This window comes from Panthera tigris, chromosome D1, assembly GCF_018350195.1.
Source record: "Panthera tigris isolate Pti1 chromosome D1, P.tigris_Pti1_mat1.1, whole genome shotgun sequence".
NCBI lineage: Eukaryota > Metazoa > Chordata > Mammalia > Carnivora > Felidae > Panthera > Panthera tigris.
This window is the reverse complement of record NC_056669.1, coordinates 54,822,076-54,849,205: the sequence shown is the minus strand read 5'-3', so window position 1 is coordinate 54,849,205 and position 27,130 is coordinate 54,822,076. Positions and strand designations below refer to the sequence as shown.

The 27,130-nt window shown below is 36.7% G+C and overlaps 1 protein-coding gene across 5 annotated transcripts in view; it reads left to right on the top strand.

The window, feature by feature from the left end:
• Positions 1 to 27,130, top strand: part of ACER3 (alkaline ceramidase 3) — a 167,094-nt gene that overhangs the window by 75,199 nt on the left and 64,765 nt on the right. For all 5 annotated transcript variants that reach the window (XM_042957533.1, XM_042957537.1, XM_042957535.1 and 2 more), the window contains one exon: positions 24,453 to 24,505. In XM_042957533.1, coding sequence (XP_042813467.1) covers positions 24,453 to 24,505 — 53 coding nt within the window. The remainder of the gene's footprint in view (positions 1 to 24,452; positions 24,506 to 27,130) is intronic.

Here is a 27,130-nt window from a genome sequence, read left to right as displayed (position 1 = left end):
GTGCACCCCAATGTTTATAGCAGCACTATTAACAATAGCCAAAGTATGGAAAGAGCCCAAATGTCCATCAATGGATGAATGGATAAAGAAGATGTGTTGTGTATATATATATATAGTGGAGTATTACTCAGCAGTCAAAAAGAATGAAATCTTGCCTTTTGCAGCTATGTGGATGGACCTAGAGGGTATTATGCTAAGTGAAATTAGTCAGAGAAAGACAAATATCATATGACTTCACTCATATGAGGACTTTAAGAGACAAAACAGATGAACATAAGGGAAGGGAAGAAAATAGAATATAAAAACAGAGAGGGGGACAAAACATAAGAGACTGTTAAATATAGTGAACAGAGGATTGTTGGAGGGGTTGTGGGAGGTGGGATGGGCTAAATGAGTAAGGGGCATTAAGGAAACTACTCTTGAAATTGTTACACCATATATATGCTAACTAACTTGGATGTAAATTAAAAATAATTAAATTATTAATAATTTAAAAGAAAAGAAAATAGGTAACCAAAATTGACCCCAGGAAAGACAAAGCTTTGAACAGACCAATTTCTATGTAAAAAATAGAGTAAGTTATCAAGGAACTCCTCCACAGAATAATATGACACCCAGGTAATTTCACAGAGTTCTATTAAAACTACAAAGACCTGATAGTTCCAGTATTATGTAAATTTTTCCAAAGCATGCATAATAAAGGAAAATTTCCAAATCCTTTTTATGAAGCAAACAACATTGTTATGTAAACCTGATAAAAATGCCCAAAAAAAAGAACTAATACAAATATCAATGCAGATATCATAAATTATTAGGAAATAGAAAGGAGTGAACTACTAATGCATGTAACAACATGGAGGAACCTCAGAAACATTTGGCAAGTGAAAGAAACTAAAAAACACAAAAGAACACAGATTATAGGCTTCTGTTTATGAAATCATGTGATTTGTAAATTATTATAAATTATATAAATTCTTTATAAATTATATGATTCTATTATGAAATTTCTAGAAAGGACAAAATCATGGAAATACAAAGGAAATCATTAGTTACCTGGGGTTTAGGGTGGGAGTGGATGTTGACTGCAGATGGGCATAACAACTTCTTTGGGTGTTGGCAGTTGCCACAAAATTGGATTGTGGTGATGGTTGCACAACTTTTTTTTTTTTTTAAGTTTATTTATTTACTTTGAGAGAAAGAGAAAGTACAAGCAGGGGGAGGCCAGGGAAAGGAAGAGAGAATCCTAAGCAGCTCCACACTGACAGCGCAAAGCCCGATGCAGAGCTCCAACTCACAAACTGTGAGATCATGACTTGAGCAGAGACCAAGAGTCAGATGCTTAACTGACTGAGCCACCCAGGTGCCCCCACAACTCTTTAAATTTACAAAAACTCGGGGCGTCTGGGTGGTTCAGTCAGTTAAGCATCCAACTTGGGCTCAATTCATGATCTCTCGGTTCATGTGTTCAAGCCCTGCATTGGCCTCTCTGCTGTCAGCGCGGAGCCTGCTACAGAGCCTTGGTCTGCCTCTCTTTATGCCCCCCCCCCATCTCAAAACACTAAATAAGCATAAAATTTTTACAAAGATAAATTTAGTTTGGCCAACTAATCTTTGACAAAGCAGGAAAGAATATCCAATGGAATAAAGGCAGTCTCTTCAGCAAATTGGAAAATTTGACAGCAACATGCAGAAGAATGAACCTGGACCACTTTCTTACACAATACACAAAATAAACTCAAAATGGGTGAAAGACCTAAACATAAGACAGGAAGCCATCAAAATCCCCAAGGAGAAAGCAGGCAAAAACCTCTTTGACCTTGCCTGTAGCAACTTCTTACTCAACACATCTCTGGAGGCAAGGGAAACAAAAGCAAAAATGAACTATTGGGACCTCATCAAGATAAAAAGCTTCTGCACGGCAAAGAAAACAGCAAAACTAAAAGACATCTGATGGAATGGGAGAAAATATTTGAAAATGACATATCAGATAAAGGGCTAGTCTTCAAAACCTATAAAGAACTTATCAAACTCACTGCCCAAAAAACAAATAATCCAGTGAAGAAATGGGCAAAAGACATGAATGGACACTTTTCTAAAGAAGACATTCAGATGGCTAACAGATATATGAAAAAATGCTCAGTATCACTCATCATCAGGGAAATACAAATCAAAACCACAACAAGATACCACCTCACACCTGTCAGAATGGCTAAAATTAACAACTCAGGCAATGACAGATGCTGGTGAGGATGTGGAGAAAGAGGAACCCTTTTGCATTGCTGGTGGGTATGCCGACTGGTGCAGTCACTCTGGAAAACAGTATGGAAGTTCCTCAAAAAATCAAAAATAGAACGACCCTACAATCCAGCAATTGCATTATTAGGTATTTATCCAAGGGATACAGGTGTGCTGTTTCAAAGGGACACATGCACTGCAATGTTTATATCAGCACTATTGACAATAGCCAAAGTATAGAAAGAGCCCAAATGTCTGTCGACAAATGGATAAAGAAGATGTGGTATACACACACACACACACACACACACACACACACAATGGAGTGTAATTCGGCAATCAAAAAGAATGAAATCTTGCCATTTGCAACAACGTGGATGGAACTAGAGTGTATTATGCTAAGCGAAATTAGAGAAAGACAAATATGATATGACTTCACTCATATGTGGAATTTAAGGTACAAAACAAATGAACAGAAGGGAACGGAAGCAAAAAGAATATAAAAACAGGGATGGAACAAAACATAAGAGACTCTTAAATCTCTTAAATATAGAGAACAAACTGAGGGTTGTTGGAGGGGTTGTGGGTAGACGGATGGGCTAAATGGGCAAGGGACATTAAGGAGGACACTTGTTGGGATAAATATAGGGGATGAATCACTGGATTCTACTCCTGAAATCATTATTGCACTATATGCTAACTAACTTGGATGTGAATTAAAAAAATAATAAAATAGGAAGGAAGGAAGGAAGGAAGAACGAATAAAGAAGGAAAAAGAAGAAAGAAAGAAATTCATTGAGTAGCGCCTGCATAGCTCATTTGGTTAAGCATCCGACTCTGGATCTGGGTCAGGTCATAATCTCTCAGTTCGTCAGTGTGAGCCCCGCATTGGCCTCTGTACTGCCCATGTGGAGTCTGTCCCATGTGGAGCCCTCTCTCTCCTTCTGTCTCTGCCCCTCCCCCCCCAGAATGAATGAATGAATGAATAAAAATAAACTTACAAAAACTCAAAAAGTCATACATGTACAATGAGTGAATTTAATGGTATATATCAATACTTGCTTTAAAACTAAACACGAATGGACACAGGAAATGGAGTAATGTGCATACTATGTGAGAGAAGGAGGGACACGTTGAGTGTTTACATCTCAGAGGTGGGGCTGAAGGAAGAAAAGCAGTAGAGGAGAATATAGATACAGAAAACTTGAAATCAGCAATAGTGTGTAGAGTAGCAGTATCTCCTTTCTGGTGGAGTATAGCTACTTTTCCTGTTGTACCTGGTGTTTAGGATCCAGGCAGCCACTCTTAATTGTTTTGTTTTTAATTTTTTTAATGCTTATTATTATTATTTTTTTGAGAGAGAGAGTGTGAGCCGGGAGGGGCAGAGAGAGAGAGACAGAGAGAGAGAGAGAGAGAGAGAGAGAGAGAGAGAGAGAGAGAGAGAGAGAATGCGAAGCAGGCTCTAGGCTCTGAGCTGTCAGCACAGAGCCCAATGTGGGGCTCAAACTCATGAACCGCAAGATCATGACCTGAGCCAAAGTCAGACACTTAACTGACTAAGCCACACAGGTGCCCCATTCCTAATTGTTGAAGATTAATGAATCCTGTTTGTCACCCCGAGTTTATAGATATGATGTTTTGAGTAACTGTTCCACATACTGTGGTAATCTCTCTTCTGATATTCCTGTGATTATATGGAGGTACATATTTTCTAAATTATTTTTTCCTGTAATCTTTTTCCAACTGAAAAAGGTTTAGGGGTGATTAAAGGAGATAAAAATAGAGCACAATAGAGGCAATATAATGAAATTTTTGGGACTCTGTCTCTTGATGGAAGGCATCCTTATGAAATTTATTCTCTAAAGGTTAGAGAAAGCCCTTACGCTCAATTTTTAAAGCAATTTCTTTCAATTATACCACTGATATAGATTAATAAGTCCTTATTCAATTCCTTAGAACCAGAAGTATTTCTGAATCCAGATTGCTTTTGGATTTTAGAAAATTAATAGGTTGTATATACTGCAGTCTACCTACGAAGCCCACCAAGGCTTGGGGCAGCACTTCATAGGTGAACTATTCATATTGCTGCGTAACATGAATAGTCACACTAACTGGGCTAAACATTTATTATAAATAGCCTTATGTCCAGTCAGGTCAGATTTTACTGTCAAGTCAATTTGTGCCAAACGTGATGAACAAAACAACTTTTAGTTTTAAGAACTTTTCTTTTTTTGAGTTATTAAGCAAGATATTTAAGTTTATTTGACCCTCTTTTTTCTTATTCATTATTAAAAAAAATTTTTTTAATGTTTATTTTTTTTTGAGAGACAGAGGAGGCCACAGAATCTGAAGCAGGCTCCAGGCTCTGAGCTGACAGCACAGAGCCCAACGTGGGGCTCAAACTCACAAAAAGTGAGATCATGACCTGAGCCGAAGTCAGACACTTGACTGACTGAGCTACCCAGGCGCCCCCCTATTTCTTATTTTAAAAAGTAGTAGATAGTAAATAGAATCTGACCCTATAGTAGGAAAATAACAACCCATTACAACTGGAGTTTGTTACCCAGGGCTCAAGATCATTGAAATTTAGAGGAGATCCATTAATAGAATTTATTATAGTAGCAAATTCAAGAAGAGAAACCATGTGATTATCTTCATAAATGCTGAAAAAGCCTTTGTCAAAATTCAGTACCCATTTCTGGCTAGAAATAAAACTCAAGACTCAGTTGGTTAACCGTCCGACTTCGGCTCAGGTCATGATCTCGTGGCTTGAGAGTTTGAGCCCTGCGTCGGGCTCTGGGCTGATAGCTCAGAGCCTGGAGCCTGTTTCAGATTTTGTGTCTCCCTCTCTCTTCTCCTCCCCTGTTCACGCTCTGTCTCTGTCTCTCTCAAAAATAAATAAATATTTTTAAAAAATTTAAAAAAAAAGAAAACTCAAGAAAATAAGAATTGATGGATGCTGTCTTAACATGGTAATATACATACCTCTGTTCTAAAGCCAGCATTTTTACTCAGTGTGGAAGCACTAGAGATATTAATCAATGCATTTCTACCAGAGAAAATGATTAAGTGCCTAAGTATTGGGAAAGAAGGAAAACTATTTCTGTTTACAGACATCATAGTGTTTCTGAAAACTCTAGCCTAGAGAATCAGTTTTCACACTGACTCCAACAAGAAAACTATTTGGTGAGGTATCAGATTTAAAATTATAAAAAGCGGTATCCATGGGGCACCTGGCTGTCTCAGTTGGTTCACCATCTGACTCATGATTTTGTCTCAGGTCATGATTCCAGGGTCGTGGGATTGCTTCTCTCTGTCTGCCCCTCTCCCCTCACTCGTGTGCTCTCTATTAAAAAACCAAAAAACAAAAAAAGGCAATAGCCTTCATATATACATACATTATCCCATTAGATATAATAGTAAAGAAGACCCCATTTAAAATATCCCCCAAAATAAAATATCTAGGAATAAATTTAATAAGAAATATGTAAAATCTGTGTGAAAAAACTTTAAAATGCTTTTGATGCCGGGGCGCCTGGGTGGTGCAGTCGGTTAAGCGTCCAACTTCAGCCAGGTCACGATCTCGCGGTCCGTGAGTTCGAGCCCCGCGTCAGGCTCTGGGCTGATGGCTCGGAGCCTGGAGCCTGTTTCCGATTCTGTGTCTCCCTCTCTCTCTGCCCCTCCCCCGTTCATGCTCTGTCTCTCTCTGTCCCAAAAATAAATAAAAAAACGTTGAAGAAAAAAAAAATTTTTTTTAAATGCTTTTGATGCCATGAAAGTAAATCTGAACAAATAAAAAGTTGTTTCTGGATAGACAACTTAAAGATGTCTGTTATGTTTAGATTAATTTATTGAAATAAATAATGCTAATAGAAATACTAGTAAGTTGTTTCCTGGTATAAGAATAAGACAGATGGATACTAAAGTTCATATGACAGTATAAACATGCAAAGATACCCAGGAAATCTTTGAAAAAGAATAGGTAAAGGATATACTGGTCCTCCTGTATATTATACTATAAAACCTGCATTGGTAAATAGTATATTGTACTTGTATTCCAATAGATAGTAAAATAGAATTTTTTTTATAAGTCCTAAATAGACCGAAGTCTGTGTTACATTTTGGTATATGATAAAGATTACATTTCTGATTGCTGGGACAAAGATGAATATTTTAATAAATGGTATTTAGAGAAACATAGAATAGATGTCTGTATACCTTGTTTCATACATAAGAGTAAGCTCTAAATTGATCAGAGACCTAATTATAAAAACTAAAATCTTGTAAGTACTTGAAGAAAACACGTGTGAATTCTTCTGTATCCAGCGTGTGAGGAAACAATGATTTAACATCCAGATATAATAAAATGTCCAATTAATTAGAAACTTCGGCTTGGAAAAAAAATACTATAAGCAAAGTCCAGAGAAAAGACCAGTTCGTGAAAATATTTATGATGCATGCTGTAGGTAGAGTTTTAATATCCCTAATGCAAAAATGACTTTTAAGTATTGAGGATAGAAAGGAGCAAAAGTCCAGTAGAAATAAGTGGTCAGAGACAGACAGAAAATTCTCCAAAAAAGATGAAAAATAACCAACATATTTAAGAAAAGGTACTCAGTTCATTCATAATAAAAGAAATGCAAATGAGAACTATACCAATGTATTATTTCTCATTTGTCAGACTGGCAAAAAGTGAAATACTGAACAACACACTTTTGGCAAGACTGTGGGAGAAATCGGCACTCTTCATACATTGTGGGTGAGAATAAAACACTTTTGTAGGTGAATTTGGCAATTTCTAACAAAATTATATATGCAGTTATCCTTTGACTCAACATTCACATTTTAAAGAATTTTCTGTGAAGATATATCCCCAGTAATTCACAATTAAATGGACATATGGATATTTATTACAACTTAAAACATAAGCTTTAAACATAAAGCCCATAAAGGATTTAAAAGATGCAGAGTGTCGGGGTGGATGGGTGGCTCAGTCGGTTAAGTGCCCGACGTTGGCTCAGGTCATGATCACACAGTTCATGGGTTCGAGCCCTGCGTTGGGCTTTGTGCTGACAGCTCAGAGCCTGGAGCCTGCTTCGGATTCTGTGTCTCCCTCTGTCTCTGCCCCTTCCCCCACTCTGTCTCTGTCTCTGTCTCTGTCTCTGTCTCTGTCTCTCTCTCAAATAAACATTAAAAAAAAAGAATGAAAGATACAGAGTGTAAAAGTATATACTTAAAAGGATAGAGGAGGGGAAACATATCTTGAGTATACCTTTTTGTATTTTTATTTTTGGAACCATATTATGATTCCATATACTCAAAAAATATAATTATATCAAGCAGAACAGGAGTAGTAGAAATTAGGGAGAAGGACCCTGACATTGAATATAAAGAAAAATGAATTGCAGAAGATAACATCCGATAATTGTTATCCAAAATATAAAAGAACTCTTTGTATACAAAATGTAAATGTAAAACTCAGCAGTAGGAAACAATTGGTTAAAAAATGGACCAAGGACCTTAACAGACACTTCACCAAAAAACTTATTCAGATGGAAAATAATATGAAAAGATGCCCCACATCATATGTCATCAGAAAAATGCAAATTAAAATAACAGTAAGACCCCATTAAACATGTTAATATGGCCAAAATCCAGAACACTGACCAAAGATCGTTGAGGATGTGGAACAACACAAACTCTCATTCATTGCTGCTAGGAATGCACAATGGTACAGCCACTTTGGAAGACAGTTTGGTGGTTTCTTACAAAACTCAGCATAATCTCACCATATGTCAGCTGTCATGCTTTTTGATATTTACTCAAAAGACCTGAAAACTTAGGTCCACCAAAAAATCACACAGATGTTTAATTCAGCTTTATTTATAATGCCAATACTTGGAAGCAAACAAGAAGTCCTTTATTAGGTAAATGGATAAACTGTGGTACCTCTAGACAATGAAATACGATTCGGTGCTATAAAGAAGTGAACTATCAAACTACAAAAAACAGTAAGGAACCTGAAATGCCCACTAGTGAAAGAAACCAGTCTGAAAAGGCTAAATACTGTATGATTCCAACTCTCTGATGTTTTGGAAAAGGCAAAACTATGGAGACAGTAAAAAGATCATTGGTTGCCAGAAGCTGGGGGGAGGGAGATGTGAATAGGCAGAACAGAGATGATTTTTGGCACAGTGAAACTATTCTAGATCTCTGTGATACTGTACTATTCTGTATCTCTATGACACTGTAATGGTGGGTACATGTCATAAATTGGTTCAAACCTGTAGAATGTACAATACCGAGAGTGAGCTATAATGTAAACTATGGACTTTGGGTGATAATGTTGTATTAATGTAGATTCATTTGTTGTAACAAATGCACCTCTAGGGATGTTGATAATGGGGGAGGCTATGCATGGCAATGGGGGGTTAGTTATTATATAAGAAATATCTGTACCTTCTGTTAAATTTTTCTGTGAAATGAAAACTTCTATAAAAAACTACAGTCAAGGGGTGCCTGAGTGGCTCAGTTGGTTAAGCATCCAACTTCAGCTCAGGTCATGATCTCACTGTTCATTAGTTCGAGCCCCACATCAGGGTCTGTGCTGACAGCTCGGAGCCTAGAGCCTGCTTATGATTCTGTGTGTGTGTCTCTGTCTCTTGCCCCTCCCCCACTTGCACTTGGTCTCTCTCTCTCTCTCAAAAATAAATAAACATTAAAATAAAAATAAAATAAAGTCGAAAGAAGAAAAAAAGGTACCGTACCATTTATCAAATGAAGAACATAACCACATAGGAGAAAAGTGAAGTATTAATCCAGTTAACTTTGAATGTTATTTTCATTAAATGTCCCCAGTTTGAAAACAGAAGGAAATTCAATGAAATCTTGAACCTTAGTGCTAACTTTATTTATTTATTTATTTGTTTGTTTGTTTGTTTGTTTGTTAATTATTTGTAGTGGTATGAATATAGCAATTCTGAAATTCTTTTTGTATGGCTTTCAGGATTAAGCAAATGAGGAAATACATTGAAATGTATTGTTGGGAGGTGAGGGTTCTCATGTTGAAGAAAGATATAAATTTGGATGGGGGAAAATAAGGAAGAACTCTGTGGTATTGGATTGGAGTTAGAGGTAACAGCATAATTAAAACAAACAAAAAGATTTCCCGTGTTTTATCTTAGGAAAGGGCCTGGAAGCAATGAGTCTTATGTAGCAGCGAACACATCTAGTGTTGAGCCTTTGGTTTCTAAAAATCCTTCCTCACTGAAAGAATGTGAAGACTTATTGGGGAAATGACTGACTTCTGGGGATGAGGCACTGAGACTACAAGATGAGTCTGGAACATTTTGTCATGCCAAAAAGTAGAAAGTGTCCAAAAAATGAGGGGATAATGTCAAATAACACAGAAGGCAGTTGGTCAAACCAGGACAATTTGAACTTCCAAATGAAAAATGACAGAATTGTGTTACAATACATGATGTAAAAAAAGAATCCACAAGTTTGTACTGATACTCACAAGCAAACAAATGGTATGAGAAGGGAAGGCTTTTTTTTTTTTTTTAAGAGTAGAATTGCCAAGACAAGAAACAGACTTTTTTTTTCTTAATTTTTTATATGTTATTTATTTTTGAGAGAGAGACAGAGTGCGAGCAGAGGATGGTCAGAGAGAGAGAGAGGGAGACACAGAATCTGAAGCAGGCTCCAGGCTCTGAGCTGTTAGCACAGAGCCTGACGCGGGGCTCGAACTCATGAACCACAAGGTCATGGCTTGAGCCAAAGTTGAAGTTGAAAGCTTTACCAACTGAGCCACCCAAGCACCTCAAGAAACAGACTCTTAACTACAGAGAACAAGCTGGTGGTTACCGGAGGGAAGGGGACGGGGGAGGGAGGGAAACGGGTGAAATAGGTGATAGGGATTAAGGAAGGCATTTGTGGTGAGTGCCAGGTGTTGTATGAAGTGTTGAATCACTAAATTGTACGCCTAAAACTAATACTACACTGTGTTAACTAACTGGAATGTAAATAAAAATTTTTAAAAAGTGGAATTGCCAACTAATAACTATAAACAGAATGATAGATTTGGGTTCTTTTTAATCCATCTATTTTCTTGCAACCATCATAGTAATGATTGATTAAGAGTCATCAGTGAATGCTAAAAATACTGGATGAAAGTGGAAAACATAATTACACAGCCTGAAAGTATCTTCTGACAGATTACTCATTAATTACAAATGGAAAAACACAAATGTAGCAGATATCACCTTATTCAAGTAATCAAAGTTAACATCACTGGGGCGCCTGGGTGGGTCAGTCAATTGAGAGTCTGACTTCAGCTCAGGTCATGATCTCGTCATTTGTGAATTTGAGCCCCATCTCGGGCTCTGTGCTGACAGCTCGGAGCCCGGAGCCTGGTTTGGATTCTGTGTCTACCTCTCTCTCTTCCTCTCCCCTGCTCATGCTCTCTCTTTCTCTCTCTCAAAAATAAAATAAAATATTAAAAAAAATTTTTTTAAGTTAACATTAATAATGATACAGACTAACAATTGGTTTTTCCTGGTGTGATGCACTGAAAAGGAAACATCACTTATACAATATCTCTGCCAAAGGTGCATAACCTTAATCAAATGATGAGGAAACAATCAATCAATCAATAAATAAATAATTCAAACAAATTAAGGGGTATTCTATGGAACAGTTCACCTGTTTGCTTCAAAAATTGTTAAAAGTAGTGAAAGATAAAGATTGAAGAAGTGTTCCAGGTTAACAGATAAGTGCAATATGGGATTTGCAGCACGCAGAGAAGAAAGTCTAAAGGGCAGCACTGGGCAAATCAGTGAAATTTGAATAAGGACTGTATATTAGATAGTAATATTGCGTTCATATAAGTTTACTGAATTTGATCAGTGCATTGTGATTATGTAAGAACGTTCCTGTTTGGAGATACCTGGTAAAGAATTTAGGGGTAAAGGTCATAGTCTCATCAACTTACTCTCAAACGTTTCAACAAAGTAACACTAATGTGTGTATTACTTTATTTTATGTACATTTTTTATGTAAATAGAAAGATGGCAAAATGTTAGTGAATCTATGTTAAGGTTATATAGGAGTTCATTGTAATATTTTTATAAATTCTGTAATATCTTGAAGTATTTTCAAAATAAGGGTTTACTTTTTTATTTTATTTATTTTGAGAGAGAGAGCGTGCACTAGCTGGCTTAGCAGCTGGGGATTGGGGGAGAGAGAGAGAGAGAGTGAGAGTGAGAGAGAGAGAGAGAGAGAGAGAGAACCCCAAGGAGGTTCTACCCTCAGCACAGATCCTGACATGGGACTTGATCCCATGACCCTGGCATCATGACCTGAGCCAAAACCAAGAGTAGGATGCTCAACTGAGCCACCCAGGTGCCCTAAGTGTTTACTTTTTAAATAGACTTATTGAGCACTAATTGTCTGCATGCCAGAATACCAAGCAGTTTAACAGTAAACAATAGATTTGGAATAAATAAATATAGGAACAAAAATGGACAGTAATTACAGGAAAGATGTGTTTGCTGATCTAACAGTCTCTTCTCTGTATTACTCCTATACCTCATTCTTCCTTTTGTGATTGCAAGCATATCACTGTACATATTAGCTGTCATAATCTGTTTTTTAAGTGTCTGTTCCTTCTGAACTTCCTGAAAGCAGGGCTGAGTCTTACTCTTCTGGATTTCTGGCATTCAGCAATCCCTGATGCAAACTAAACACGTGAGAATGTTTGATGAATGAATCAATGCTTTCTTTTACACAACTTGAACATCAGACGTTTTTGCTAAGACTTCTTTTCATATATATACTTGTTTGAATTTTTTACTGAGATAAGTCTCCCCCCTAAAAATATGTGTGTATGTGTGTTTATCACACACACACACACACACACGCACACGCACACACACACAGAATAAACTTTATCTGGAAACAGAGATTTGATTAACAAATCCAAGGACATTTAGTAAATACGTCAACAAGATTTTCAGTATTTTAATTTTGTGATAAAAAAAATCCTTAATAACTACTTGAGATGCACTTAATTTTTGGAGTTGAGGGAGATTTTAAGAAAGAATTGGGAACTTTCGTGTTGTGTTGAGGCATATTAGGGACAGACTGTTAGTTATTTATGAGGTATATTGTGTTCTGGCTAGGAACCTAAATCCACTAAGAATTTAGTCATTTTCCAATTCATGCAACAAATGTTTACCGAGAATCTATTATATACTAGGTATCATTCTTCAGTCATTGTTATTTGGAGCTTATGGTTTAGCAGCAGAGACAGGTATTAAATAATTTTATAATTGAGTATGTACTGAGGGATATGTTCAGTGTTAGGAAGAAGAGATACCAAGTACAATGAGGAAGAATTAAAGAAGTTAAAGAGTTAAAAATGTTATTTTTTTTTCCCATCCTGTGTCCCTGAGCAATTGCCAGTTCTTCTGATAAGCCTGATTTCAACTGAATTTACCATCCCAGTTATAGCTGCTTTGGAACCACCCAAGTCCCTTTGTCTAAAAATCTTTCTCTTTTGGGTTATTTTTCTACTGTATTGTTCTCTATGTATACAGTTTATGAAAGGAAGAGATGTTCATAACATCAATAGGAGAATCAAAGGTGTTGCCTCTGATTATCTTTCTAATAAGTCTATTAGAAAAGTAGAAATGCTATTAAATTGAAGGGAGAATAGGAACATAATATTTGTTTTAAGTAAATATTTTTGAAATATTTTTGAAACCAGCAAAATTATTTATATAGAGAGATGAGTTTAATACTCCTTGTCTCATAATAAAACTAGGAGAGTAAATTGAAAAGTAAAGACAAGTTATTTGAAGCTAAATTCTGCCTGCCTGGTTACTATTTAATGTTTGATGTTAGGACTTTCAGAATTTTCCAAGCTTCATGTGACTATGGTTTAGTCATTAATTTTTATGAGGCCATAAAATTTGCTGTTAACATTGGTGGAGCTTGAAGAGACAACAATAATTATCATTTATAAGGCATTTATAATGTACCAGACTCTGTGGTAAGTATATTAATTTATATTATGTCATTTAAAATTCTCCACAACCTATGAGGAACTCTTTAACCTCATTTTATAAGTGAGTATTTGAGAAGTAATTTGACCAAGGTCACAAAATTAGTAAATGATGAGCAATAGCTTGAACTCCGATCTCTATGCTTTAAATCATTATGCCATAAACCAGTAATTTAAAACTGTTCATAATCTAAAATAGAACCATTCCAAAAGAAGCCTTTTTCACAAGATTTAATTTTCTTTCATGAGATTTAATTTTTCTCTTTACCCCCAAACTTACAAAATTTGTTTGTAGTTGTACAGATGTATTTGTTGTGAGTTTATCTAAATAAGTAGGTAATTGTCAACAACAAAAAAAATGAGTTGTAATGTAGTCAAAACATATATAAAGATCTTTATTATCTCTTTCTAAGTCTAGTGCTGAAATGAAAGTTATTGAAGTAGAAATGTCACAGAGACAGAAAGTCATTTCCTCGTGAAAAGGACCATTGAAAATTTTTTGCATGGAATAGCCTTAAGTTTAGTTACGATCTTACCTAGAGTCTGCCACTGCCAGGCTAAATCAAAGTCCTCTGAAATGATCTTAAGAACATCATGCCTTTTGTTCTAGGGCAAGTGAGTGGACTATAAACTAGACTAATAACCTTTTAGATTATAGCAATTACAGTTTGTAATGAAACAGACATAAAATCAATGTGCTGTGGAAAAGACCTTTAGAAATCATTTTATAACCTGCTTATAACTTATTTATTGGTAATAAATAAGTTTTAGCTTCAGTTTTTCAGACGTTGCCAGAAACATCAATGATCTTTTTTTCTAATCTATTGAAAAAGTAATGTGATAGTAAGATCGCCCAACAGAAAAGGTGTTTTCATGTTTTGGTTAATATTTCTTAATCTTTGTGCATATGCGAGTGTGGTTTTTATATGACTATACTTTGAATGAACATGTTCAGCCTAGTAGCCAAAACCCAGGGACAGGCTCAACCACAGATTCCTAAGTCGCCTGGGTAGTCCGTGGACAGGAAGTGAGGAAATGAGACGGCCAGGAAAGGTGCCTGGTAGAAAGTAAAAGTGGGCCAGTAGAAAGCATGGTAAGAAATAGCCTAAGGTGGAAAGCAGGTCGCTGTAATGGCTCTTCACCTGGTTCCTACGGCCTCAGTTGTGACTTATTTTAAATGTTTTAGGCTGGGGCCAGAATAAGATGATAATTGAATGATAGTTATGTTCTAAGAAAATAAATATTAAGAAATTATAACATCTAGTCTCATTTCTGTTATCATGTCCATTATTATTGCTTGCTGTAGCTCCATTCTGTTGAACATACCTTAACCTCCCTAGGCAGTCCAGATATTCCCCTGTGTTGTCTATAGATACCTTTAAACAGAATTACTTTGGTTCTCCCTTCAATTACCATATTATCTCTATCCATTATTATCATGTTATTTTGTATTCTTCCTTTTCCTCGACCTGTGGAATATTTGTTTGTTTCTTAACCTGCCTGGAGGCATGGATAGATGTTCCAGTTCCAGAAACAGTATGAATAGTACTAAAATCACTTACGTGGGAGTATTTGATGGGCAAAGTATATTTGGAGCACAGCAGACAAGAGGTTTCCACCTCCCAATTCTTCCTTTTTAAAAATTGAGGTATATTTCATATGTAGTAAAATGTGCAGATCGTAAGTGTACATATAGCTCAATGAGATTTTACCCATGTGACCACCACTCACATCAAGATACAGAACATTTTAGTTAGGCCAGAAAGTTTCCTTGTGCCCTTTTTCAGTCAACACTCTCCCAAAGGTAACTACTATTCTGACTTCTAGTTCCATATTTTAATTTATGTGTTCTTGAACTTTATGGAAATGGAGTCACAGAGTATGTCCTCTGGCATCTGTATTCTTTCACTTGATGTAATGTTTTTGAGATTCATCTGTGTTTAATATCAGTAGTTCATTCACTTTGTATTGATATGTAATATCCTGTTGTGTGAATATAATATAATTCATTTGCCCATTTTTCTGTTAAGGGCATTTGGATTATTTTTGGTTTGGGACTTTTGTGAATAAAGATTCTGTGGATATTGAATAAGTCTTTTGATGGACATGTGCACTCATTTCTTTTAGATATGCCTAGGTGTAGAATTGCTAGGTCATAGGGTAGTCTGCATTTAAACTTAATTAGAAACTGCCAATTTTTTATTTTTATTTTTAAATATTTATTCTTGAGAGAGAGTGAGAGAGCACAAGTGGGAGAGGAGCAGAGAGAAAGAGGGAGATACAGAATCCAAAGCAGGGTCCAGGTTCTGAACTGTCAGCTCAGAGCCCAAAGCAGGGCTTGAAACCATGAACCGTGAGATCGTGACCTGAACCTGACCGAGCCACCCAGGCACCCTGTCAAAACAATTTTTTAAATGGTTAGACCATTTTATACTCACACCAGCCATATGTGAGATTCCAGTTCTTCCACATTGTTGCCCATGCTTATTAGTCTTTTTAATTTTAGTCATTCTGGTTTGGTGTGTAGTGATATCTCATTGAGGTTTTAATTAGATTTCTTCATTGAATAATGATAATGAGCACTTGTCAAAAACTTTTTGGCCTGTTGGATAGCATCTTTTGTAATGACTCTACAAGACTCTACAAGTCTTTTGCCCATTTTAAAATTGGGTTGTCTTTTTCTTACTGATTTTTGTATTGCATTTTCTGGTTATGAATCCTTTGTCAGATAATGTATTGTGAATATGTACTCCCAGTTTGTAACTTAAGCCTTTTTACTTTTTCTAATAGTCTTTAGAGGAGCCAAAGTTCTTAGGCAAGAGTTTAAAAAAAAATTTTTTTTTAACATTTATTTATTATTGAGAGACAGAGCATGAGCATGGGGGGCAGGGGCAGAGAGAAAGGAGGAGACACAGAATCCAAAACAGGCTCCAGGCTCTGAGCTGTCAGCACAGAGCCCGATGCGGGGCTTGAACCCACAAACCGGGGGATCATGACCTGAGCCAAAGTCAGATGCTTAACCAACTGAGCCACCCAGGTGCCCCACTTAGGCAAGAGTTTTTAAAGGCACTTCAGATACCAGTTTATTAACTAATATACTAGCCACTGTTAGTAATTGTGTTGTTTTATTTTTTTAATGTTTATTTATTTTGAGAGACAGAACACAGCATGTGAGCGGGGGACAGGCAGAGAGAGAGGAAGAGAGAATCCCAGGCAGGCTCCGTGTTGTCAGTGCAGAGCCCTACATGGCGGGGCTCGAACTCACGAACTATGAGATCATGACCTGAGCCAAAATCGAGTCAGACACCTAGCTGACTGAGCTACCTAGGCACCCCAATCATATGGTTTTCTATTGCTACTGTAACAAAGCACCACAAATTAAGTAGCTTAAAACAATAAAATAAATTTATTATCTTATAGTTCTATAGATTGGAATTCTGACACAAGTCTCACTGAGCTAAAATCAAGGTTGGCAGGTCTGTGTTTTTGTTTTTTTTTTTCTGGGGGCTCTAAGAGAGAGTCAGTTTTCTCGTCTTTTCCAATTTACATGGCTCATCGTCCCTTTCTAGTGTTCTGTAGCCTTCCTGGGCACATGGCCACTTTCCTATATCTTCAAAGCTAGAAACTTGACATCTCTGAGCATTTTTCCGTAGTCCCATCTCCCAAAGTTTCCTGCTTTTGAGGACTCAGGCGATTAGGTTGGGCATACTATAATAATCTAGGATAATCTCCTCCATGCAAGGTCCTTAATTTAATCACATTTGCAAGATCATCTTTGGCATTTAAAGTAAAGTGACATATTCATTCATCGGTTTTGGGATTGAGATGCAGACATCTTTGGGAGCCATTATTCTGCCTACCATTCTGATGTAGTTACTACTGTCGGCCATGAATTGCTAAACTAATGTAGTAGCCCATCAGCATCCTCATTGATGCTGAGTGGGACAGGAGAAAGGAGTCCAAAACAATACACTGATAAGGCTAAATAGATAGGATATTCTGGTTCCTGTATGTATATGTGGTACTATAATAAGGCTATATACTAGGTAAGTATTAAATTAGAAAAGGGAATGTGATCAGTTCCCCTTAGGGTAGGTGGGAAACAATTAGAAAAGCTCTTATTAAATACCTTAAATGACTTCTCATCAGTTTAGGCATAAAGTACAAACTTCTTAGGACACCTCTCCAAAGCTCATTCTTTTAATCACTACATTCTACTACCTCTCTAATACAGTAGTGCATTTTGTTTCTAATGTGAATGCTAACTTCACCAGGAAAGTACAAACATGCATACCCTGTAATTGTAGCTGGCATTGTTTTGACACCACCAATAACACCAAAGTCTCTAACCTGAGTTCATAATTTTAAGATAATCACACCTTACACCATTAATGCCTTTGATACTTTATAATAATATGCCCTTCTCCTTTTTCATTTATCCGGGGTCCCTTCTTATACATTTTGGTAAATCATGATAGGCTTTAAAAGGAGCTCAGTTGTTCGTGGACCTTTAACTTTCTGCCATGGTAAATAAGCTAACCTACTTCAGAAATCTAATGACTGCATTCTCTATGTACATGAATTTTTTAAAAAAAATTTTAAGTTTTTAAATTTATTTTGAGAAAGACAGAGAGTGAGAGAGGGGGAAGGACAGAGAGAGAAAAGGAAAGAGAGAGAATCCCAAGCAGGCTCCACACTGTCAGCTCAGAGCCCAATGCAGGACTCGAACCCACAAACTGTGAGATCATGACCTGAGCCAAAACCAAGACTCTTAACCAACTGAGCCACTCAGGTGCCCTTACATGAATTTTTTTAATAGCTTGAGTTAGGGATTAGAAAATAAAATTTATTGATGCCTACTATATGTCGGGTATATGCGAGGTAATCCTCATAGCAACCTTTCAATGATAAACATTGTTATCTTTATTTTACAGTTTAGATATCTGGGTCTCAAAGAGACTTAAGCAACTTGCCAAAATAGATAAGTAATAAGTGATAGACTTGGGATTGTAGTTTAGATCTGATTCTAAAGCCTTTATACACTCTTTCCATGGTATGGTCAGTCAAATGGATCAAAATAAATGGGTATTGGAACATATCTGTATTCTGCTGTAACCTTGAAAAACTTTGGTAGCCTGCCAGAATATTTAAATCAAGAGGTTCTAACTCAGTGAAATTCTATTACATGCTTGAGAGACTTAAAACTGTACTGAAGTGCTGTGAATATGAACATCTAATTAGAAGATGGTACATTGACCTTTTTATTCCAATTCCATTACTATTTGACTGCCTCGGTTTTCACTTTAGCCATGGCCATGTGGGGAAACTTGTCCCTGTTGCTTGTTTTTTGGAACGTTCTAGATAATTCCTATAAATGTGAATTTTATTTTAACTTTGATGCCTCAGACTTTTAAGGGAAACATTGTGATGAAATGTTGGCTAACAATCACCCTTACATTAATTGTCTCATTCTCCATGGGATTGAGTCAATTTACATGTCAAGAGCAAAAAAAAAAAATGTTTAGATTCCTTTTAAAGAATCTCCAGAATTTCTAATTTGTATAATTTAAGGATCAATGAATGTTGTTTTGTTTTCGCACATTTCACATTTGTTCCTTTGGCTTGGGCAACTCAACCTCTCTATTCTTGAATTTCTTATTTGTGCTAGTTGGGATACTATTCAGAAAATATACACCTATTGACAAATTGTAGCATGTTAGTGGTGAGAACTGGTTAACTGTGCTAAAACTTTGCCAGGGTTCTCCAGCCGGGCATGCCACTTTTAATTCAACCATTTTCTCTTTAAAAGAGATAACTGTTTGAAAATCTGTATGCTTTGGCAGGTTGGTGCTAATCTGGATTCTCTGCCTTTACTGGCCTCATCTTCTACAACTGTCAGGGGTGTACTTGATACTTTATATCAAACGACTTTGCTGTTTTCAGAACCACCTGTATTGTTACATGTCTGCCTTTAACCCTCTGTTGTCTGGCAAATTCAGCATGTCTGTCCTTCAGGACTTGGCATAGTATCATTTCCTCTAGAAAGCCTGCCTTTTAAGCTTTCCTCAGTCCCTGATAGAATTGGAGGACCCTTTTCTGTGCTCCCACTGAATACAATGCATATCTGTACCACAGCACTTAATACACCATATAGTAATTGTCTGTTTGCTTTCTCTCCCTTAGTGTTCTGTAGTAGTTAAGGGGGGAAAGTGGCAAAACACGAATTTGGAGGCATTTAGGCAAGAGCCAGATCATGCAGGGCCAGAGTAGAGCATCTGGATTTTATGCTAAAAGCCAGTGGAGGGTTTTTAGTAGGAATGTGACATGATGCTGTTTATGCTTTTAAAAGATCATCCTGGATGCTTTGTGGAGAATGGTTTTTTTTTTTTGTTTTTTGTTTTTTTTTTTAACATTTATTATTGAGAGACAGAGACAGAACATGAGCATGGGAGGGGCAGAGAGAGGGCAGACACAGAATCTTAAGCAGGCTCCAGGCTCTGAGCTGTCAGCACAGAGCCCGACGTGGGGCTTGAACTCACAAACTGCGAGATCCTGACCTGAGCTGAAGTCGGATGCTTAACCAACTAAGTCCTCCAGGTGCCCTGAGAATGGTTTTGTAGACAGTAAAAGTGCAAGCTGGGAAACTAGTTAACAGACTGTTGCAGTGGTCCAAGTGAGAGATGATAGTGGTTTACACTGGGACAGCACCAGTGGACACTGGAGAGAAGTGGATGACTTGGGATGTATTTTGGAGAGAGTGCCAATGTGGGGGTTAAAAAAGATTTTCAGTTGACTTCTAGGTTTCTAGTTTATGCAACTGTGTAGAGAGAATATCTTGCATTCCGTTTTGATTTTGTTGAGTTTTTAAATGCCTGTGAGACATTAAATGCAGAGTCAGGTAGATGTTAAAATATGTGAGATTGGAGTTCAGGGGAGGGGGTTAGGCATCATTGTCAAAAGTTGGTATTTAAAGCTGTGGGAACTGATGGGATCACCTGAGGGAATGAACGTAGAAAGAGAAGATGGCTGAAGATGAATATAAATACTACAAATTCATCACCCAAAGGCAGAATCTGGCATGTAGACGTGTTTTGATTGGGTTAAATTTAAAATTTAGCCATTTTAAAATTAGTTGCCCAGGGGCATCTGGGTGGCTTAGTCGATTAAGCACCTGACTTCACCTCAGGTCATGATCTCACTGCTTGTGAGTTCAAGTCTCGCATTGGGCTCTGTGCTGACAGCTCAGAGCCTGGAGTCTGTTTCGGATTCTGTGTCTCCCTCTCTCTCTGCCCCTCCCCTGCTTGTGTTCTGTCTCTCTCTCAAAAATAAATAAACGTTAAAAAAATTATTTTAAATAAAATTAGTTGTCCATATTTGAAAATTGAGAGAGTTCCCATAGAAATCCAGATCTTTGCCTTCTCGTGAATAATTAGAAGATACAGCATCACTGAGCCTGTATTTCTTCATGGGAGCTGTCAGCGCAGGCTGTTCTCTTCAGACTGGTCTATACATTTGACCACAATCTCTACTGTTCCTTATTGTTCTTCACTTAACTGTTTTACTTAAATGCCTCTCTGGGCATTTGAGTTTACAGCCCCTGATTTAGACCTGAAGGATAGAAGGAGCCAACAAAGGAACCTAGGAAGAAGCAGTCATGAGATAAAAACCAGGAGAATAGGGCATTACAGAAAACTAGAGAGGAAAGTATTTCAGTTACTAACTGCCAGTAAGAGATTAAGATGAAGACAGAAAAGCGCTGTTTTAGTGGTGTGAAGAGGTTTGAGGAATCGATGGGGAATAGAGGTAAGGAAATGGAGGCAGTTCTTTTGAAAACTCAGGGAAGTGAAGAAGCATAGGTAATGGGGTGGAAAGGTGGCTTTGGAGATACTATGAGAGAATATGTAACAATCCCTTAGAGAAGTAGATGTTAAAGAGACAGGAGAGAAAGGTGATAATAAGTTGAAGATTTAAGAGAACAGATGATATCTTAGAGCACAAGAGCCTGGTTGGCCTTTACTAGAAGGAGACATGCTGCTTCAGGGAAGGAAGGAGAGCATTGGTCCTGAGGGGGTAATAACAGTATGGAATACTGTTAGATAAAATGAGAATCTTCAGGGTTCACACAGAACCAGAGAATTACCTTAGGCTGAAGATTTAGACTAAATATAGACTTAGATTTATAGATTTATATATTTAGACTAAATCATGCACTTTGGAATTTAATCTGTTAAAATCTGATAGTTTTTTTTTTAATTTTTTTAATGTTTATTTATTTTTGAGAGAGAGAGAGACAGACACAGAGTGTGAATGAGGGAGGGACAGAGAGAGGGAGACACAGAATTTCAAGCAGTCTCCAGGCTCTGAACTATCAGCACAGAGCTGACATGGGTCCTCTCCCTCTCCTGTTGGCATGCAGGCGGATAAGAGAGTGAGGTCCTGGCTTTTCCTCTTCTTAGGAAGACACTAGTACCATCAAGGGGACCTTACCCTCCTGACCTCTTCTCAACTTAATTACCTTCTAAAGTCTCCACACCCAAAGGCTCCACATTTGGGGTTAAAGCTTCAACATATAAATTTGGGAGGTGGGGACACAGACATGCAATTTGTAACAAGTTCCATCAACTGGTGAATGGATGAATAAAATGTAGTGTGTTCACAGAATAGAATATTATTCATCCATGAAAGAAATAAATTATTGATATATGCTATAATGTGAATGAACCTTGAAAATATGCTCAGTGAAAGAAACCAGATGTAAAAGGCTACATACTGTATGATTCTATTTATATGAAAAGTCCAGAAGAGGCAAATCTATAGGGACAGAAAATACATTAGTGATTATCTAGGACTGAGGAGTGGGGAGAGGTGAGGAGAAATAGGGAGTGACTACTGATAGGAGATTTCTCTTTGGGATGATAAAACTATTCTAAAATTAGGTGATGATGGTTGCACAGTCTGAACATTTAAAAACAGTTGAATTGTGCATTTTAAATTAATTTTATAGTATATGAGTTATATCTTGATAAAGCTGATAAGCTTTAGCAAAAATTAGTTTGCTTTAAGGTGGCAAAATAGAAAATATTGTGTCGAGAAAGGTGATGCTGTTCTATTACATTTCTTTGCTTTCTCAGTAGATTGTTGAAAGGAAGTAAATTGTAGAGATCTCTGAAAATCAGGCTCTTAATGCTATATGATAAACAGTACAAGAGAACATTTGAGGTTTGGACAAAAAAAATTCTTGACCAAATCATGATTAAGTGGCCAATCCACCTTTCAAAATGAATAGTCATCCCTCTACATTAAAAAAAATGTTTTTAATGTTTGTTTATTTTTGGGAGAGAGAGACGGAGCACGAATGGGGCAGGGGCAGAGGGAGAGAGAGGGAGACACAGAATCCTAAGCAGGCTCCTGGCTCTGAGCTGTCAGCACAGAACCCGACTCGGGACTCAAACTCACGAATCACGAGATCATGACCTGAGCTGAAGTCAGACACTTAACCGACTGAACCACCCAGGTGCCTCATCCCTCTGCATTTCATTTTTATTCTTAGTATATTGTATGCCTTTATCTCACAGTTTGTGGGTTCCCCACCCCCCTTCCATTAATTTATCCACCTTTGCACCTTCTAATTTCTCCCTTGGTAAAAAGACCTCAACTGTTCTACTTCCTCATTTCTTTAGAATGAGTACAGTAATTGTTTATTTCTGTCATTTCATTTTGAATATTAAAAAATATGTGATAACATATTTAGTGACTTTTTTTAAAACAATGGTAACAGAACTTGAAATTTTTCTCAAGTGGCTTTGTACAATTTTGTGACACCCCCATTTACCATGTTTGTTGACCATCTTAACCACCCTTAAGGCTCTTAACCATCCTTAAGGCTAACTCCCCTGGTTTCTTTTCTCTGTCTTCCTTTGTAAGTGCCCTTCTTCTGTGCTCTCGTGGTATTCTGCATATCTCTTTATTATATCTCCATCTACTGGCATTTTAGCTGCCTGTCTCTTCCATTAGACTATATGCTTCATTAAGGTCAATGACTGAATCTTATCTTTGTAACTGTAACTGAATTTGGCAAATAGGAGGTGCTCAGTAAGTGCTTGTGGAATTGTTTGATATATCACAGTAGAAACTTTTTTATCAGGTTTGATAGGGGCATGTATTTGGTCAGCTAATTTTTAAAACTTCAAAGCATAGAATTATTGAAAAGATAATATAAACACCTACCTTAAAATTTTATTTTAATTCAAACATATAATTGTATAATCTTTGACAATTATTTGATATACAGTGTGGCCTTTCAATATGGGATCCTGATTAATAGTTCTCCTTAGACTTTCTTGGATTAAAAACAAAAATTTTTAAAAACCCTAAAATGAACAGTTTATTTAAAATAGAGGCACTTGGAAAGAACTTTGAGATGTAAATACAATCTTTAAATTTTTACTGTTTTTCTCAATCTAACATATCTTACCCAACGCTTAATTCAACAGCAGTTTTTATTAGCAACTCTCTTTTACTGAGTCCATTTTAAGCATTTTAAATAGTTTCTGGAGAAACAACGGCTTTCTTTGGAATCATATTTCTGATAACTACATACAGTGGCATTAGCAGGTTTGGTAACAAACATAACTGTCTGACTCTTAGTATACAATTCAGCTATTTGGCTGGGCTGGAAGTGCTAGGAAGTACTAAAGAGTAGCTAACTAGCTGTAAACACTAAAGCTTATCTTAAGAGGTAGACAGTCTCTCCTTTGCTGTCCTGCCTGCCCGCCCCTCCCTTGTGGTGTATTCAGTAAATTTCTATATACATTCAAAAAAAAAAAAAAAAAAAGCAAAAAAACTTATCCTGAGCATTGGGTAGTATATTTTATAGAAAGAATGGAGAATATTGATTAATCCAATAAGTCCACTTAATAGAGGGAATTTATGAGAACTTGTACTGTACTTGGGTTTTTTTTTTTTCTATATCAAAATTTCATCAATTATAGAGCTTATGCAGAGTCTACTATATCCTGCCATAAGATTTCATAAACTTTGTTCTTAAAACTCAGTGCTTTGCAATGTCTTATTACCTTCTCAAGCCACTCTGGCTACCCCCAAAGAATTTCATGCTAATCTTTTTTTTTTTATTTGTTTGTTTTAATTTCAGTGGTAGGAATGGGATCCTGGTGCTTCCACATGACTCTGAAATATGAAATGCAGGTCAGTAATGACAAAATTAACTAAATGCTTATTTGTCTTCACCCAGACACTTCACATTTTAGGGAAGAATACATTACTAGAGGATGCTGTTGAGACAAGCGACTAAAGGAAAAAAAAGAGATTAAATATCTCTTTTTACTTCAGGCCAGAGGATCCAAATTGACTAAGTGGAATAAAGAGGCGAGCAAATAAATTATTCATAGAGAAAACAAGTGAGAGCAGTATAGCGTTGACTACCTCTGTGCAGGCATGAAGTGTTAGAGAAGGATTGCAGAGTACAGACCCCTGGGTGCATTTTAAAAAGACAGTCAGTTCACCAAGGTAGTATATTCTTAGATGCCTTAGATGCATTTCCTCATGTCTGTCTTACAGCATCCATTTGAATGGATGGTTCCTCTAGCTAGCAAAGTGTTAGGGCTATGCAGGGATTTTACTGTCCTTGCTCTAAGGAGGCTATATATCTAGTCATAAATCTTTTGGCCTCTTTTTTTTTTTTTAATGTTTGTTTATTTTTGAGAGAGAGATAGAGTGCAAGAGGGGGAGGGGAAGAGAGATAGGGAGACACAGAATCCAAAGCAGGCTTCAGGCTCCGAGCTGTCAGCACAGAGCCTGATGTGGGGCTTGAACTCAGGAACCCCGAGATCATGACCCGAGCCGAAGTCAGACGCCTAACTGACTGAGCCACCCAGGTGCCCCAATCTTTTGAGCTCTTTATTCCTCATTAATAACCTAGAAACTTCTGGAACAGCACTGCCCAGTAGAAATATCACATGAGGATATATGTAATTTAAAATTTTCTGGGAGCCACATTAAGAAAAGCCATGTTAAAAAGAAATAGTTGAAATTAATTTTAATAATACATTCATTTAACCCAATATATTCAAATATTATTTCAACATATAATCAGTATAAAAATGTATTAATGAAATGTTTCTTATGTTGAAATAAGGTGTATATCTCAGTTTGGATTAGGTTCATTCAAGCACTCAGTAGCCAGATAAGGCTGGTGGCTGCTGGATTGGACAGTGCTATTCCAGAAGGATTTGTGAATACAACAGTCTATGAATTATTAATTACATCTATATTAAATGTACAAGAATTAATTTTTTAGGATTGATTCTGATATTCAACACGTATTTATAGTAAGGTGTTCTGTGTGCAGATTGTGCTTGCTCTGGAGAATACACAATTGAATAAGACACTGATCTGACTTAATTGAGCATAGAACATACTTCTCACACTTTCTAGCAGAAAAACAGACTTACAAACAATGCCATAATATGAAAATTATTTTTAAAAAGAAGTACAAATCTGTGGCATCACAGTAGAGTTTGGAAGAATGTATAAAAGTCAAAGACATTTAAACAAAATTTGAAAGATTTAGTTAAAACTTTCTAGGTACTAAAAGGATGAAATGACATACCAGACTTCCATTGTGCCATGGAGAGGCGGGGAGTCATTTCATTGTTTGATATATGTGACAACAGTGATAAAACGAGCACTTAAAATGTGTTTCGAGAATGGCGAAAAATGGCAGGAATGTTGTTCAAAATATTTAACAGCTATAGGGTAAGAGTTCCAACAGTGAGAATGGTGATACCAGTGAGCATCAGCTGAAATATAGACCCTGAAAATAAGGCTTCGTGTTTGATCGTACTAAAAAATAATTGGAATTTTTCCAGCTCTAGCTATCATGAAGTGCTTTCATATAGAGTATCTTAAATAGTTATTACCATGTTTTATAAATTCCAGTACTAGAACTGAAAGAGGCTAATTGATTTGACCAAAATCACCCATAGTTTATAAATGATGTATCTCCTATATATTTATATATACACACACATATATTTCTATATACACATATATACATCCATTCTCTAGGTCTGCCGGCATGGGAGCAGAAGAGCATACCTAACATTCAGATCTGGTTTCTAAAAACCATTCTCCATTTAAAAGGAACGGTGCTGGGGTGGCTGGCTGGCTTAGTTGGTGGAGCACGTGACTCTTGATGTCAGGGTCGTGGATTCGAGCCCCATGTTGGGAATAGGGTTTATTAAAAAATAATAATAAAAAATAAAATCTTTAAAAAAATAATAAAAGGAACTGGGCTGTTCAGAGGGCCGAGGCAGAAAAAAAGGACATTATGAACCTAGAACATCTTTTTATGCTAGAAAGAATGGAAAAGCTAAAAGAATGATGGGCACATGTCAGAAGAACACTGGAAACCCACTTAAAGGGGTTCCCATGGACCAAATTTGGGACAATTTGAGCATCAAAATAAATATTGATAGTAACAGTTTATAATAGTTACCAAACCCATTGAGCATATAACCCATTGAACAAAATGGGAAATTATGAAGTCATACTAAAATAATAAGCTATATATAATTGAAACAATAAGTGATCATAAGTAAATGAATAAGTTAAAAATTTTGATGCTGAATTTACATAGTTTTGAAGTACTTTACCATAAAATAATTATAAAGGGAAAAAGTAACTTTACAGTGAAGGAGCAGTGAACAACCTTAGTCAAATAGAGTGAATATCTTCAGTGATGGGACAAATCAAAACTGTGTGCCACCTGACAAGATATAGTGGCAAGAACATAGCATCACTTCTCTGATA